Here is an 18,280-nt window from a genome sequence, read left to right on the forward strand (position 1 = left end):
GAGAGAATGTCTGTGAAAACCTCAAGGACCTAATAAATGTGCTAAGGCTGTTCAAGAGAAGAATGTTGCATATCGTAATTGGCTTGTTTCTAATTCTTCAGTTTCATTTTCTGCCTACACCAAAGTTCGCAACAATTGTAAAGCAGTTATTAATCAGTCCAAACTAGAGTTTGAACAGGCTAAGAGTAGAAAACTTGCTTCTTTCCCTAATGGTAGCCGAGCATTCTGGTCTCTTGCCAAAGCTATTGGCCGCAACTTTTGCCCATCTCTGCTCCCACCTCTGTCCAAACCAGATGGTTCTGTTGTCACTTCAGCCAAGGATAAAGCTGACCTGCTAGCATCCCATTTTTCTTCCAACTCATGTATTAATGATCTTGGTAAAACACATTCAACCATTCCCAACACGCTCCATTCAATGCCTCCTGTGGTCTTCCGTCAAAAGGATATCAGAAGGATTTTGAAGAATCTTGATGCTAAGAAAGCTCCAGGTCCCGATGGTATTTCTCCACTTGTTCTCAAAACCTGTGCTCCTGAACTTACTCCTATTCTTTGCCGCCTTTTTTCACTTTCTTATTCCAAAGGTGTTTTTCCTTCTGCTTGGAAATTTGCTCATATCCAGCCAGTTCCTAAAAAGGGTGACAAATCCCTCCCATCCAATTATCGTCCCATTGCAATTACTTCTACTCTCTCTAAAGTAATGGAGAAATCAATTAACCGCCAACTCTTAAACCACCTAGAAACCTTCCGTGTGATCAACGATCACCAGTATGGATTCCGTCAGTGTCGATCCACTGGTGATATTCTGGCTTATGTTACCCATTTATGGACTAATTCAATGGAAAGGTTTGGTGAAACACGAGTAGTTGCTCTTGACATCTCAAAGGCTTTCGATCGTGTTTGGCATAAAGGTCTTCTAAACACGCTTCCATCTTATGGTTTGCCAACTGTTTTTAGTAATTGGTTATCCAGTTTTCTCTCTGATCGCTCACCGAGGGTGATGGTAGATGGCTCTCTGTCTTCTAACTTCTCCACTAATGCCGATGTCCCCCAAGGTTCAGTTCTTTCCCCACTCTTTTCCTCTTGTATATTAATGACCTTCTTCCATTGACTGGAAATCCTATCCATAGTTTTGCCGATGATAGCATTCCACTTTCCATTTTGAGAAACCTTGTCTTGCTAAATCAGCTTCAAGTTCTCGAAAATCTGGTACCAATTCCTTAAATGCCGATCTTCAGGTAATTCTCCAGTGGGGCAAAGACAACTTAGTTGATTTCAACCCTTCTAAAACTCAGTCTTGTCTTATATCTCGCAAAAAGGATTCTTCTGCTCCTATGCTTATCTGTAGTGACACTCCGATTTCTAGGCAAAATGATATATCTCTTTTGGGGATTACCCTGACTTCTAATCTCTCTTGGCACAAGCACATTACAAATATTGCTTCCTCTGCAACTAAAAAAACTTGGTTTTCTCTTTCGCTCTCGGCGTTACTTTTCTCCCAAACAGCTGCTCACTCTGTATAAATCGCAAATCCGTCCTGCCATGGAATATTGTTCCCACATCTGGGGTGGTGCCCCCAAAACCTCTCTCAGGCTTCTTGATTCCATTCAGAAGAGGGCAGTTAGGTTAATTAATGATTCATCTCTAACAGAGTCTCTCCACTCGCTTTCTCATAGACGTACTGTTTCTGCTGCATGCCTCTTCTACAGATACTTCCATGGGCACTGTTCTTCTGAATTGGCTTCTATAATTCCCGCTCTCTCTTTCAAAACAGTCCGAACACGTGCCGCAACCAGTCAACATCCATTTACTGTCCAAGTTCAAACCCACAGAACCAACTTTTCATCTTCCTCATTTATTCATTCAACTGCCGTTTTCTGGAACAACCTTCCTTCATACGTATTTCCTGAAAATTACAATCTACAGAAGCTCAAGTCCAATGTCAACAAATATCTTCTTTCGTCTTCTCAACCTCCAACCCAAGCACCGTTCTAAGTACTGGAGGTTCTAATACCTCTCGTATTTGGGGTTTACATAAAAAAAAAAAAAAAGTTTTGTTTGTGTACTATAAAACGAACGAGTATTGTCACTAATTTCTCGTTATGACATCGTCATAACGAGTTTCTCTGGTATTGTACCACAAATAAACGTAATTTTCAGTAACGTCGGTAATATTTCTTTTAATCCCAGAGGCTCACATCTGGTGAGTATGGGCTTGGCAAACCCAGGGTCCTGAGCTGGATATCATCATCCTACTCTTTCTTGGTGATTCCCCTCTCTGTCTCTCTCTCTCTCTCTCAGGGTAACTCGGGAAATTTTTTTTGGCTGGTGCAGCATAAGGGTCAGGCTTCCTTTCATCATATGAGTAATAATACTACTAATAATAATAACAATAAACATCATGACAATGAGTTGCTCCGGTAATGTACTACAAATTAACATCACTTTCAGTAAAGACACTAATATTTCGTTATAAACATCGTCGCAACGAGTTGCTTCGGTATTATACCACAAATAAAAGGCAGTTATCGCTGTGTACTACAAAACGAACTAGTATTTTCAGTAACGTCACTGATATTTTGTTATCGCAATGAGTTGCCTCAGTATTGCACCAAAATCAAAGATATTTACGTTCAGGAAACACAACAGTGAGTTTAAATGCGATTGCCTTTTCCCTGATAACTAATTTCAACCAGAACAACCACCTCGGTGGTGCAATACCAAACGACTTATAGAAATAACGCGGGGTTAATGGACGCGTTATATGAGAAACTTTCTCCCTAGCTGCACGTTACTATGAGAGAATGACCGGTTGGTAAAATAGATGTAAGAACGAAAGATAAATCATGGAATATTTTTACATCCTAAAGAAAGTCCCAGTGGGATTAAGGGATTAATCCCACAGAGGTAAAAACAACAGAAGATAATAAAAAAAAAAAGACACGTACTCACAGATAAAGCACCTCCTTTGTTCTCAGTAACTTTAAAGGGGGTCAGTGTTATCTCGCCAACCCTGACATAGTCTGTTTACACGTCACAACCGTACAACAGACTTCGAAAAATCATCCCCCTCCTTTTTTCTCCAACCCCCCCCCTTTCTTACGAAAGCCTTGAGATAGTGGGGGAAGTCCATGGCCTTAAACTGAAACTACTCAGAAAACCAATTTATTGACAAGTATGATTCACAGGGTGGTTTAACTTTCTCCTCCCTCCCCCTTCCACCTTTCTCCCCTTTCGGTTGTTTCCTGGAGCAGAACCGTAATTTGTAGTATGCGCAGGGGGGAGGGAGGGAGGCTAAGAATTTCGAAACATCGGCTGCTGTACCAGTCACTTGTATCGGAATCTGATTTTTAAAAATTGGTGGTACTAAGTTGATTCCACATGACTGCGCAGATCAGGAAGTTGGCCTATATTGTTAGCTAGGAGGTCAGTAAAATGAAAATGCTTTGTATGATGACTGAGTCAGGGAGTAGCGGTATTCTCTGGGGTTTTATTAATCACCTCCCCCTCCCCCTAACCTCCCCCACCTATCCCCAAACCAGTTATAACGTTCGCCACCAATCACCAACGTGTTTTTGTTTAGGTTTCTTTTTAAAGAAATTACCACGTCATAGGCCTTTTGTTCGGAGTAAAAATCTCCATTTTGTTTGGTGCCTTACAGCTGTTTCCCCTTCGACGTCACAGCAAAGGCGAAGTACCCTTTATTAGGGGGAAGGGGGGCTGCTAAATTGTCCTGTTACCTACCTGGTAGCCAACGCAAAGAGAGGTCACTAGTGTAACAAGTTGTTAATGAGTTGTGACGTAATAAGACATCTAAACTCCTCCCTCTCGATGGCAAAGAGTGAAGGTCGAGTTGTATACGGAAATCCTTCCTCAGACGACCATTTAGTCGTGGCAGACTTCTGCAGTTAACACTCACCTGTCTTCTGCTCCTCTATACCGGCTGTGACATGGAGCTTAACTACACCGACCCGTTTCGGAACTTGTCCGATAATGGCACCCACCTGGACTCGCCTCTGGCTGCTGTTAATTACTCTCCAGCTCTGAAATTGGCCCACGATGTGTTGATCGTCATTCTTCTGGTGCTTGTCATGTTTGCCATGGGATGTCACATTACGATCGGAGAGGTAAGATTAGCTCACTTAATATAACTTGATCTCGGAACCGGTTCTTATCCACCACGGTAGTTTTATTTACTGGATTAATGCACTATTTGTAGGTCAATAAATGTTTAACTTTCACTGTCCACCTCATTTTGTATGTCATTAACCTCATCTTCTGCTTCTTAATCTTTATTTTCGAAGATTCGTTAATCCTCGTTTAGTGGAATTTAAAGCGAAGATTGATATTTCTGCCGGTGGATTTATCTGATTGAGTGCGTGCGAGTAATCGATTTATTGGAAGTTTGAAGTAGGGAAGATGTGGGTTCGAGTCCCGAACGAGACCTTTTTAGGTGAAGATAAACTGGTTTTTTCATCCTTTCTGGAACAAAAGTGAAATTACGCCGACACCTCATGGCCTAAGCTGTCCTGTTAATATATTTGCTTTACTCTCTGTATTTATATTTCAATCATAAGTTCGTATTAAAATGGTGTATTAAATCTCGATAATTGTATTTAAGCTTGATAATTATATTTAAACCTGATAATTTTATTTACTAGTATATCAGTGTCGAACCTAGGTTTATGTACTCACTAAGGAGAAAGTCAAAGCGTGTTTCTTAGCGTACATTTTGTGTGTGTAGTAAGAGTTATCTAGAGATCTAGGGATTATCTCTACCAGTTCACCGTTGTTATCCGGTATCGATACAAAGGGAAACTAAGAGAGAGAGAGAGAGAGAGACAAAGCGAAGACTAATACAGACAGAAAGAGAGAGAGAGAGAAAATAGAAAAAAAGACAACGAGAAGACTAATACAGACAGAAACAAAGCCAGAGAGAGAGAGAGAGAACAGAATGAGAGTCAGAGAGAGAAAGTAGAAAGGAAAAAAAGAAAGAGAGAGAGAGAATAGAAAGAAAAAAAAGAAAGAGAGAATGAAGAAAGAAAGAGATAGGGAGATTCAGAGAAAGACAGAGACAGACTGAAAGAAAGACAAAGAGATACTGGAAGAAAGATAAAGAGAGAGAAAGAGACAGATCGAAAGAATGACAAAGAGAGATACAGACCGAAAAAAAGAAAGACAAAGAGAGAGAGAGAGAGACATACCGAAAAAAAGACAAAGAAAGGGAAAGAGTGAAAAGAGAAGGAAAGAGAGAGAGAGAGAGACTGAAAGAATTACAGAGAGAGACAGACCGAAAAAAAAAGAAAGACAATGAGAGAGAGAGAGACATACCGAAAGAAAGGGAAAGAGTGAAAAGAGAGAGAGAGAAAAGAGAAAGGAAAGAAAGAGAGGGAAAAAAGAAAGAAAGAAAGACAAAGAAAGATTCAGAGAAACAACATAGAGACAGAGAGAGAGGCTGAAAGAGGTTGAAAGATAGGCTGAAGGGGGTTGAAAAATAGGCTGAAAGAGAAAAAGAGAGAGAGAGTGAAAGGAGAAAGGAAAGAAAGAGACAGAAAAAACAAAGAGAGATTCAGAGAAACACACAGGACGAAAGATTCAAAGAAATAACAAAAAGAGCCAAATTGAAAGAGAGAAAGGCTGGAAGAGGCTGAGAGAGAGAGAGGCAGACACTTCGAGAGAAAGAGAGGGCAGTCAAATTCAGAGAAGACAAGAGTGAAACACAAACAGAAAGACATAGATTGAAAGAAAAACAGAGGACAGAGGGAGAAATGAGAAAGAAAGGGGAAAGAAAGAGATAGAGTTAATGAAGACCGAAAGAGAGATAGAGAGAAAGACAGAGAGGGAGAAATGAAAAAGAAAGGGGGAAATAGAAAGAAACAGGAAAAGATACAGAAAGAAGTCTGAAGGACACAGAAGGGGCGACAAAGAAAGACTGAGAAGGGGAAAGGGAGAAAGAGATAGAGTGAAAGAAGACTGCAAGAGGGAGGAGCGATAGAAAGCAAAAAGCAAGAGAGAGAGAGAGAGAGAGAGAGAGAAACAGATTCAGGGAAAGACACTGAAAGAGAGATCTCAAGAGAGTAAGAAATGAAACAGAGAGCGAAAGAAAGAGGGATCAAGAGAGATTGCGAGTGAGATCGAATGTGATAGAGAAGACTGGGAGATAGAAAGGGGGAAAGAAAGAAAGACGCAAGTGATATAAACTGAGTGCGTTTTTTCTGTTTCAGGTATGGCAGCACGTCCGTCGACCAGTTGGGGTGTGCATTGGAATGACCAGTCAGTTCATCCTTCTGCCTGTGGCTGCCTATTGCTTGATTCTGCTCCTAAAACTCGATCCTCTGTACGCCACAGGCATGCTAGTTCTGGCCTGCAGCCCAGGTGGCGTTACTTCTAATATATTCACCTATTTCTGCGACGGGGATGTCTCACTCAGGTAGGCTCACTTTTCTTTTTTAATGCTCTCCCATTTAGAAAAGTGTGTTTAAATTTGTGTGCAGTTCAAGGCAAACCCAATTGCGAAATTAACTGTCAAACAATAGATCGTTTTGGGACGCCATTCACACACTCCTTCCCCTTTTATATAACAATAGTTTAAGATGTAGTTAATAGAGAAACTGTTGCAACAAAGACTTAAATGTTTTTCTTTTTTTGCTGTTGTTCTTTTTACTGGCCACTAATCATGGAAAGGCAGAATGCTCCCATCTTTGCCTTTTTTTTTTTTTTTTTTTTAAAGAAATTTAAAGATGCAGATATTCTACCTATTTTTTAAAAAAAAGAAATTTAGAGATGCAGGCACTGCCTTTTCAAGAAATTTAGGATGCAGGCACTGCCTTTTCAAGAAATTTAGGATTCATGCACTCTGCCTTTCCGTGAAAACGGTAAGAAGACACAAAAATGCCCCGATCCCTTCTTGTTTCTTGACCTGGATAGTTCGGCGTTGTATCCTAGATCACACACAACAAATATATCGTACTTGAACCCAGTCAGTGATATATTTTCTGCCCTTCCCCATGTTTCACGATCGTTGCCGGCTTTCCAATCTGTCTGCTATGCTAGTCATTTGCAGCCAGACAATTAAACACCTGACCTGTTTATTTGCATTTTTCTCATACATATTCATCTCACGTGTGCTGACTGCCTTCGTGTGCACGTGTATCGACCACACTCGTAACTACCTATTTAGGTCATTTGTAACACATCATCGAACGCAGCGTCTCTCTCACACTCTCTCTCTCTCTCTCTCTCTCTCTCTCTCTCTTTTTCAACTAGTTTTGCGCTTTTATTTCGTTTTCGCTTTCTGCTTCTTGCACTCTCTCTCTCTCTCTCTCTCTCTCTCTCTCTCTCTCTCTCTCGCACTTCTTTTTGATTAATATGTTAACCCAGATGATGTATCGTAGAAAGCAGGATAAGAACTCCTGAAAGGAATTATTATGAAGTAATGAAACTAATTATTTTGAAGCTTCCATGGGTTATTAATCTCGTTCCCTACGGTGATAAGTTTCATCATGCACTAGAAATATTTGCGCAAGAACTGGATCTGTTCCTGCTAGCTACCGAATGGAAAACAATTCATTCTTTTATCTATTTATTTATCGAAAAATAAGCGGCCATTTTAAAACCAAACAAAAAAAATTAAATTCATTTTTAACGAGTTGGAGGAAATGAAAAATTCCGCACCACGACAATGCACCAGCTCACCACATGTTTTCTCTAATTCATCTTTTCCCAAAAGTAACCACACGTCTTGATCATAGTACTTATTCATCAGATTTTCTCCCCTGTGCTTTTTACCCCTTCGCTAAGTTGAAAAAAACACCAGGAAAGTAAGAAAGATAAAATTCATTACCCACGAGCATCCAAAACGATATTTGGGAATATTTTCAGCGCCAACAACACGATGCTTTACACTTTATACAATGTTCATGACAAAGACTGACTTTAAAGTTGTGCGGGATGAAAAACCCGGAACAACTCACTGAGGAGGGGATCCTGTCCCTTTGATTTGCTGAAATAGATAAACTACATTCTTCCAGTCATTTTAATTCGCACACAAACCTTTCTTATCTAAACGACTGCTTGTTCATATTGCATTCGTATATTGTCCTTCTACTTATCTCATCCACTACCTTGACAAAAACGTTACCTTTTACATCACCAATCTCCCCACTTTGGTCTTTACCCCTCCAGGGTATTATGTCAGCGTATTTAATTCTTCTCTATTGCGATCCGCCTTCCTTATGACCAAACGAATAACCTATTACAACAGCAGTGTCACAACACAACTTCTGATATTATCTTCAACACCATCAAAAACATACTTCCTCCTTCAATCTTTAATGTCACTCTTGCTGACTTTCTAAATCGTGAAAATTAGGCTTAATAAGAGACCCTGCACAACCATTAAGTCTAAGTGATAATCAGCGTCTCGAGTAGCAGCCATTTCTGCCACTGACTGTAATTGGGATCAATAAAAACGGGAAAATACTTATCTATATCCTAAGAACGCTTTCAGACTTCTTTTTTTTCATGAAAACTCTCTCATCTGACTGTATTTTTTTTCTCAGCATTCTAACTTTGCTATCTTTAATTGGTGTGTCAGATACCTGTCCTTGCTCATAGCCACAAAGGAAAATAGACTTCTTAATTAAAACAAAGAAAAATGGGTCCAGAATACTTTGCTCATTTTAAGAGTTTACATCAATGTTTCTTAATCTGTTATGCAGGCACTCAGTAGTTGGTCAGTGCAGTGAAGGCCAGTCTGTCTTTTTGTAAAACAAAAGGCTTTTATTTAGTTTTATAACAAAAACGTTTATTGGGCTTTTTAGTTATTAATATATGAAAACAGAACTTCAGATATTTACAGCTTTGTATCCCAGAAACGGGCCGACTGGACTATTAATCTCGAATTTATTAATAAATCTTTGGTATCCAGATATATAACCATATAGGTGGAATAGTTTGCAATTTTTCGGTTAATAGGCCTAAATCGCAAATTTAGGCTGCGATTTAGGTCTATTAACCGAAAATTTCTATTCTGTAACTTTCTATTAAAATCTTAATGCCGTTTTTTCAAAGAAGTCATTGCATCTTTGGTTTTCAGAAGAAATGTTATGAAAAAACAAGACTGGGGTTTTCCCGTTGATAGAAATTAGGGAACTCCTTTAATCAGAAGCTAAATGATTTTCTTTGGTATAGGTGGAATATTTTGCAGTTTTTCGGTTAATAGGCCTAAATCTGCGGTTTAGGCCTATTAACCGAAAATTGCTATTCTGTAAGTTTCTACTAAAATCTTAAATGCCGTTTTTTCAAAGAAGTCATTGCATCTTTGGTTTTAAGAAGGAATGTTATGGAAAAAACAAGACTGGGGTTTCCCCGTTGATAGAAATTAGAGAACTCCTTTAATCAGAAGCTAAATGATTTTTCGTGCTGGTTATTGTGTTGGTTATTCCAGTAGCATTTCCTGCTTTCCCCGGGGCCAGATCAAGTACTTGGGCAACAACAGACGATATGTATACCGCGTTATTTAAGACTATACATTCAAGGAAACGCGGTAATTTCCCATATGGTCAATGAACAGAGCGGTTGCGAAATAGAGGAAAGACTAGTTCAAAGTGATAGAAAAGCGAAGAACAAAAGAAACAGCTTTTATCAGACGACTATACAAAGTCAGATATTGAATTAATGTAGCATTTTGGGAAATAGAGCTGTAAATACCTGCTGAAGGTATTCCTTATGCGAGAAATTCCGATAGTTGAAGGAATTGGTCTTCCCCGGCATAAAAACAATAATGATATGCATTGAGGACGTTCACACTTCATCACATCCAGTTTACCCAGCATGAAGTTCGCTTGTGGATAGTGAATGAATAGAAAATATTTAGGTTTAGCAAATGGTTGATATGTTTATAATATCGATCTATTCAGGTCTATATAGGGTATTTGTAAAGTGAGTTGTTATCACGTGAGATGAATTTCACTCTACAACCAGTGAATCTTGCATATTTTGTGAGTGACACAGATATTTCGTGACACGTGAGTAATCTGAGCAACGCACAATATTACATGTTTCGGTTTTAGAAATTATGATGGAACACTACGTAAATTCCTTATAAATTATTAGCCCAAGGTGAGGATAACCTAAAAAGGGATTGGTGCAGAAACGAAGCCGTATTGCTCATTTATATGACTTTAAATACCACGTGCATACCGTGCAAACAGAATTTCAATAATAATTACATTCGGGGGAAATAAATAAAACTTTTATTCTATCATGACGTCATTTGTTGTGTTACTGATTATGTTCCATCTCACGAAGAAAAAAAATAAATTTAAATTTTTAATTAAATGAATAAAAAATTAGAGATTAGAAATAAATACAGAAGTTATTAGAAACTTCAGATATAACATGATTTACCGCAATATTTGAATTTTTTAACCGGGAATTTAGTAGTCTCGATAATCCGAAGTAACCGGGACAAAAGAAAATTCGGATTATTGAAAAACTGGGATTGTATGGAATGATGAAATAAAAAGTAGCTTAACTAATGACAGAGTAGGCTTAGTTAGGCCTAACATCAAAAATAAATGCCTAGACTGAGTGGATTTTTTTTTTTTTTTTTCAGTTAAGATCACGGCTCACAATATCGTATTTCTAGTTTTTTTTTTTAAATCAGCTCTGTAGTTTTACTTTCTTCGTTGTGTGATGGTTAATAGTATCTCCTTCCTGTAGAAATTCGTTTTATTTTGATCTGCTTATGGCGACAGGCTTATGAGACTTTGTTTAAATGTAATTGGTTTCATTTGCCCTAGGAAACGGCACGTTTAATCACATTCTACGACACAAGACCCCCACTTGGAGGTATAACAAATTCTTTGTAACCTGACTACACTTACAAAATCTGCGTATTTGCAGCGAAGAAATTGAGGTCGGAATTTTAATGCTTCACTCACTTCGTGAGCGTTTTTTTTTTATTTTTATTTCTTCATTCTCTTACCTATTTGTGCTTTTTTTTATGTTTGCTAGACAGAAGACTAATAGCATTAGTTTATATTATTTCAAACACCTTTTGAATAACAAATACTTAGACATATTTTGCCCATTGAACTTTTTCCTAAGAAACTTAAACGGTGCCCTGCGAAAATCAAAAACTTTGCACGGATTTATAATCACTAAAAATGAACTATCAAACAAAACCATTCGAAAATTGGCAACTGTCAATCTATAACGCTTAGTATTTTTTGTCCGTCCGTCCGTCCGTCCGCATGTAATAACTCGACTCTCACTGAATTTTCAGGAAATTTTATGCCTTTTTAGAGCGACTTTTCGAATATAACTTAGCAGACAACGCGAAAGCCTTCTCTCTTGTTATGGCTCATTACGGTCTTAATGCATTTTCTGTGTTTCCTTAATGGTCATTAACAAAACTTTTTTTCCTCATTTCTATTATTGCAGCGTAACCATGACTACGTGTTCTACTGTGGTGGCTTTGGGAATGATGCCTTTCAACATGTGGCTCTACGGTCACACCTTACAAACGGACAAAGTCATTATTCCTTACAGCAAGATGGCGTTATCACTGGCAGCAGTCACGACACCTGTCGGTGGAGGTATGCTAATGAGATGGAAACAGCAAAAAATAGCAGCAAATATCACCAAGGTAAAAAAGAGTTTTAGGATTCACTCAATATAATCAAAATGAATGATTATTAATAAATTTTTATGAAACTATTATTAATTATTATTAATAAAGTAATTATTCAAATAAATTAAGTTTAATTAATTTCATTAAATATTACTAATTAGAAGTTACAGAATTGCATTGTGTTGATTTGCACAGTCACCCAAATTTCATTAAAATAGGACCAACAGAAATCCAAGAATTATTATTTTTTGTCCGTCTGTCCGTTGGCATGTAATAACTGGACTCTCACTAAATGGATTTTCAGGAAATTTTACATTTAGGCCTTTTAGAGCGAAAACGGGCCAATATAAATCTGACAATTATTCTTTTGTTATATATGACAAAACTCACTACCAAAACACGCTTTTAAAACACTCTTATGTAAATCATATGTAAAAAAAAAAAAAGTTCCAAAGCTTCCCAGATGTTTTCAACTGACACTCATGCTATGATTTCACAATATTCGCTCACTGCGCATACTATTTTTATTCAAGTACGCACGTGTGCATTTCATTGCATAATTTAATCAGTTCTTTAATCAACCAAGCATTGCCTGAAGACCTACGTGCATTGGAAACACCATCCTTCAAGATTGGACAAGAATATTAATTTCTCTTTGAAGTTTGATAATCACGAAACCTTCCTAACTTACAGATTAGGCTTAACGAAAGTAGAACGTATATACACTAACACTCCAAAAATACATGGATTTTGTTTACTGTTTCCTAAAACAAAACAAAAAAACACCCTTCCTTCAATTAGGGATATTAACCTTTCGCTTGACACCAAATTGAAAAGGTCTTTTAAGTGATTTACTAGAAGGAAATAAAAATTTCCACCCAAAATCTACGTTCAAAGTTGCTGAACCATTTAATTAAAAACATCAACCAAACAACCCCTAAGTACAATTTCATTATTTGATCTCCAACGTCCTTGGCATCGTTATTCATCAGACCTAGCTTGTATCGCGTCCCGGATCAACTCCAACGGTTGACGTGCATCTAAATGTAACCTATTTTCGGTATGTTCCACATTCGAAGGTCAGACAGACAGACAGTCTGGGATTTGAAAGTTTCCTCTTTTATCTCCCTAAAAACAACAGATTTATCCATCGAGATCCAACCACCAACATATTCCCGAAATGGAAACACTCAAAAGGAACCACTAACGGATGAAAAGTAGAAATAGGAGGCATTTAAAGTGCTTTCTCCTACATATAAACTAAGCTACAGGTCATTAACCCTTTCACTCTTTTTTTTTTCTAGTTCAAGAATCAATAGTCATTCTACACTTTATACACTACCATCACAAAATATTGGAGAATGCAGTTGATTCTACAAGAACTGCACAGTTCTTTCTGGTAATGTTGGTGACCCTAAAAGAGTGCGGATTTCTTTTTAAGGACATTCTCATATTCCAATTATTCCCACCAGGGAGCGTAACGGTAAGGCAGATAACGCATATAGTCGGGGTCTTCTTCAAACAATTCGACTGTGTAGAGTGGTACTGTCTTCCCGAAATATCCGACTAATATTTTGTCTAAGCAGTGTATTTAACTTTATTTATTATTGTTATCCTGTTGCCTTATATCTATTAGTATTCTATTTCCGTTTGTTGTATTATTATTTATTTATTTTTCAGATCGGTAGCTACGCTGGATTCGCTATCATCTTCATCTGCCAGACTATGGAATTAATAATCTTTCCAGACATATTCAATGGTATCGGATGGGAATTTTATGTGGCACTAATGGTCCTGCCTACATTAGGCCTTTCTCTTGGATATTGTCTGGCTTGGATTTTTCGACAAAATCCTCCTATACGAAAGACAATTGCCATAGAATGTAGTATCCAAAATATTGGAACTGCGTTGACAGTTATTTCACTATCATTCCCCATTGAGGTAAGAAAGAAAGAAAAAAAAATAGGTAATGTACGCAGAACGTTATATTTCAGGCTGATCCCATTTGCATTTTTATTTATAATATCCTTAATTTTAATAAAAAAAATTGAAATATAACACGTATTTCACATTTCTGTTGTGATCATCAATTTAGTAAACTGATAACAAAAATCAATTTCAACACACATTAGTTTTCTTGTAAATAAAGCTGAATAGTAGATGCAGGTGTTCGGATATTAATGGAAGGGCAGTGTATATGAAAAACAAATAATAAAATAAAGAAAGAGATATCTTTTATTACCTATCCCAGAAGACAACTATCACCAGGTGTTTATTAAATATTCACGGTAAATGCTGTTAAACCAGTATCCTAATTACACGCATTATGTGCATAACTATGTAATAATTTGCATATATGGTCATTAGTTCATTTAGTATGCATATGGTGGCGCGATTACTAGTCCTTCAGGCTTTTACCATCGGGGGGGGGGTGAACCAGGATAGGTTTTGAGTTGGAAATCATGTTAAAGAGAGAAAGAGATCTTAATGATTAGTATATTATTAGCCTTACGGATACACGCAAAAAAACATAAAAAAAATAACCTTAATTGTCTTACTTCTCTCTCTCTATCTATCTCTCTCTACAAGTTGCCTTTCTTGCAAAACCGGTTCTTAAAACTTCTTACAATTTATTTTCTATTTCTCGTATTCTCCTGAAGGCGTCAGAATTGAATTCTTTCTATGCTCCTACAAAAGACTATATCGATTACCTTGAAAGAAAGAGAACTGTTAATGTCTTACTATCAGCTGTTCCCAAGAAAACATTTTGAAAACACCCCCTGTCTCGTGAATAAATGTAGCAAACTGTTGACTTACGTGGAAGGTGTTTAGCAAGATAATTTAACTCAAATATGGCTACTCGAGAGTGACATCGATTAAGGAACTAACCTTCCATTCGTTATGATTGTTTGTTTATTAAAGTCAATATTTCTCCTTGACCAATATTAATTTGCAATTTCCGTGATGTTTATTTTATTCGAAGTTTCCTTCTCCCATAATTCTCAATGAGTATGAGGTCAGAAACCTTTTGAGGTACATTGGTAGACCTAAGTAGAAGAACAAAGAGAGACCATAAAAGATTTCTCTTTCGTTTGAAATTGGGAGTAGTTTTTATGTTTGCTGTTGAATTCTTTCATTGATTTATTGATGGAATTCTCCTTTACAGTTACTTAATGGTGATACTCCTGAAGTTTATTACTCCATAAAAAGGAAATAAAGAGATGACAGCTGCTGTTAGTGAAGGAGCTCTCCATTTCATGAAAGCCTGACTACTAAATGCGATAATGTTGTTGTATTTTCTATATCTTGTGAATTACTCTGACCTGGTTGAGTCCTGGAGTATAAACAGAAAAGAGTTGGTGTTCCAATAAAATTTCCACTCAGTGTATTCACAAATCAATGTTTATAGATTTTTATGGTGACTTCAAATGCGAAAGGTGTTAGAACCTATGGTACTTCAGAGTCCTTTAAGGATTGAAGGCTGAGAAGATACTTGCCCTAAGGACATTGGACTTGAATAGTGGAGGAAGATTGTTCCAGATAAAAGAGGAAGAAAAAAAGTTGGTTCTGTGAGTTTGAAACTGGAAGTTTGTAAACCAGTTGATCGGCATTGGCCTAATCCATACTGGTGATTGATTATCAGATGGAAATACAAAATAAGGACTTCAGATTTACTTTGATCTTTGACCAGATTGAAGGAGAGGATTCTGAGGTAGTGTAAGAGTTGGCAGGTGGTGGAATTCTCCTTTACTTTGGAAAGAGTTGAGGTGAATATGAGTACAATGGGACGATAGTTGAAAATAAGGGATTCTTCACGCTTTTGCTGGCTGGATGTGATAAGGGAGTATGAAAAGGTAATACAGACCAGGAATCAGGGTAATTTTGATCACTGGGAACATTAAAAGTTATTTCCAAGATTACGAATTGGAATTTATAACACAGCCTCTGTTTATTATTTTCTCTTTAGGTCCAGAGGCACGTGCTGGCTTTTCCTTGGTTATACTCCATTCCATTGCTTACAACCGTTACAGTATGTTGTATCAGTTACCAAATCTATAAGAGGAGGTATCTTAAAAACCACAAAGGAGTTTGTGAGAAGAAGCTCAATGGTAAGTTTGTCTCTAATTAGCAAGTAAAATACACCAATGTATAAACATTAAGCTGCAACTGTTTTTGTTGTTGTGTTAACTTACCACGTTGAGATTTGATCCCTCACCATTTTGACAACAGTTTTCACGTATCTGAAGTTTCTAGATATTTGGTTCTAAATTACTGTGTACTTTCAGAACTGATATATTGTCCTAATTAACTTTTCCTTTCAACAACTTCTTGTATATATCAATCGGGATGATCCTCAACATTGTATGGACCATTTTTTCATGTAGCCCTTCAAGGTCCAACAATAAATTTCCCAACCATTAAGTGGAAAATATTAAATATCACGCAGATGATTTAAATATCCTGAAGACTTCTGGTGGTTGCCAATTTTTATTCAAAATTTGTGCCTCATCTGGAAAAAAATTCAAGAACAGTCCATTGATGCTGACCAATTATTTTAAACTTTAAGTATGCAAGATACTAGTATAGGGACGCAAACAGGCTTTCATGTCATTATTTCAAGAGGCATTGTCTATAAGAAAGACGCACCATCCAAAAAGGCTAAAACTAGCAAGATAAAATCTGTGGTCACATAATGGCTTCGAATTAAAGATCCTTGGTAACTATTAACTCAGGTAAACTTCGGCTTTTCATCCAGAAATGGGGGTTTTATGCAGTTGGATGAAAAATCTCTCGATACATATTTGCGCAAAGCATCTACTTAGAATTAAGTAAATTCTTTGTCCATATCTGCTTTTTTATTTCATATATCACTGTTAAAACTGTTTTTTTTCCTCCACAGGTAATAAACCTTGTGATCTTGTGAAGTTCGACAATCCTGAAGAAATCCAATCCTTCATGGCATCCGAAATCATCCAGGATAAACTGTCCTCCGTGTGAAATCTCCTCTCAGTTCCACCATGACTACAGTAACGACGAGATTTTGGGACCAGGTCTGTCCACACTGTCCAAGTATTTTAAAAGGAAGTCCTTCTGAATCCTCGCAGGGCCTGTGTCCATAATATTGACATACTCGTATCGTCCTCACAGACTTCATCCTGTTCATTATATTGTTTATTTAGTGTGATATTCGTGGATCCTAAAACTCAGTGCCTTTTGGACTGTGAAATTTTCCCTCTTCGTATTCGACCTACTGAAATTATGACTACCAAAGTCATGTGACCATCGCTTGTCCAATAAGGTTACATGGTGTCTGCTGCATAGTCAAAGAACTCTTACAGCGATTGATAGTTGACCTCAGGCATGACTGTGGAGCTCCAACATCTAGACCTTGGTGGTCAGGTGATCAGCAGGTCTACTGGTGTGGTGTTAAACAAAGACAATGTAATTTTAATTATGGTTCAAATCCTTTTTTTAAAGCTTAAATCATGAACAGTACCAAAGATCGGAAGTTATTTTAAAGTAACTGAAAATTTAAAGACCTCTAATCGACCTATCTTGGCAAGTGGATTTGTTATGGTAATTGCCAAGTCCTAGTGCTGTGATGCCAAAGGATAAAAAGACACAATCATAGTTTAAAATGCTTATTATTGACTGTCCAACCTTGGACATTGTTTCTGCAGGGAGGTAAATATTTATAGAGGATATATTACTATTAAACTGTATCTTGTGGATCGAAACACCCTAGGATTTTGGGGTTCAAAGTCCCAAGGAAAAGGTCCTTTGTTTTTATATATTTTTTTTGAAGGAAAAAAAAAAAAACTTTACATTTTGTTTATAATATAGACACGTATTTTATATATATATATATATATATATATATATATATATATATATATACGCATTTTGTAAGTTAATTTTTTACTGCGAAAAATTTTTTATGACCTACTGTATGTGTGATTTTAACTTTTGTAGTCTTTGCTAAGATTTTCATTCATACCATGCCAGGAACACACAGATTGGTAAACTGCAAATGTCATTGACTCATCGATTTTCAATTCTTATAGTCCTTAACAATAATTTAGGGAGGGTGTTAGTCCTATTCTTATGACTTTCTATTGATTAGTGGTAAGTATTTTGCTGTAGACGCACACAATTGCGAACTAGAACATTTGTAATCTTCTTTAGTACCAGGGAGAGGTTCAAAATAAACTGTACGTTGCCTCCTCACCAAGAAAGAAACGTATTGTTAACATAACTACAAAAAAGGAGATTACCGACCCTGATGAAGAATTTCACAAAGAACTCGAAACGTTGCTTTGAAATTTTTAATTAATACGTGGTGTATCCCCCTTTTTTTTGTTTTAGAAAATGTATTGTTCCTATATTTAGTTATTTCCATCCTCTTAAGTAGACTATTTATGTAAGTAGATACTTCATTTCGATTGGTTAATATTTAACTCATCTATCATTCAGCATTGGTGTTTAGAAAATCGATTATCAAACAAGTTCTGTACTGTACACATTTTTAAATTTGTTCATTCCTTAGATATGAGTTTTTTATATATAAAAAAAATATTCATAATGAATTCAGTGTATTTTTATATTTGGAAACACCTACTGGGAAACGAAATAGATGTCTTGTTG

General features: G+C 36.9%; 1 protein-coding gene across 1 annotated transcript; it reads left to right on the plus strand.

The window, feature by feature from the left end:
• Positions 1–3,877: 3,877 nt before the first annotated feature.
• LOC150086734 (ileal sodium/bile acid cotransporter-like) lies at positions 3,878–17,376 on the plus strand. The gene is made up of 6 exons (XM_090371548.1): positions 3,878–4,124; positions 6,222–6,427; positions 11,446–11,650; positions 13,316–13,576; positions 15,603–15,744; positions 16,536–17,376. Exons 1-6 carry the CDS (start codon positions 3,948–3,950, stop codon positions 16,631–16,633), a joined length of 1,089 nt encoding a protein of 362 aa, XP_090227674.1. The 5' UTR covers positions 3,878–3,947; the 3' UTR covers positions 16,634–17,376.
• Positions 17,377–18,280: the final 904 nt, after the last annotated feature.

This window comes from Mastigoproctus giganteus, chromosome 4 (assembly GCF_048544385.1).
Source record: "Mastigoproctus giganteus isolate SK-2022 chromosome 4, ASM4854438v1, whole genome shotgun sequence".
Taxonomy (NCBI): Eukaryota; Metazoa; Arthropoda; class Arachnida; order Uropygi; family Thelyphonidae; genus Mastigoproctus; species Mastigoproctus giganteus.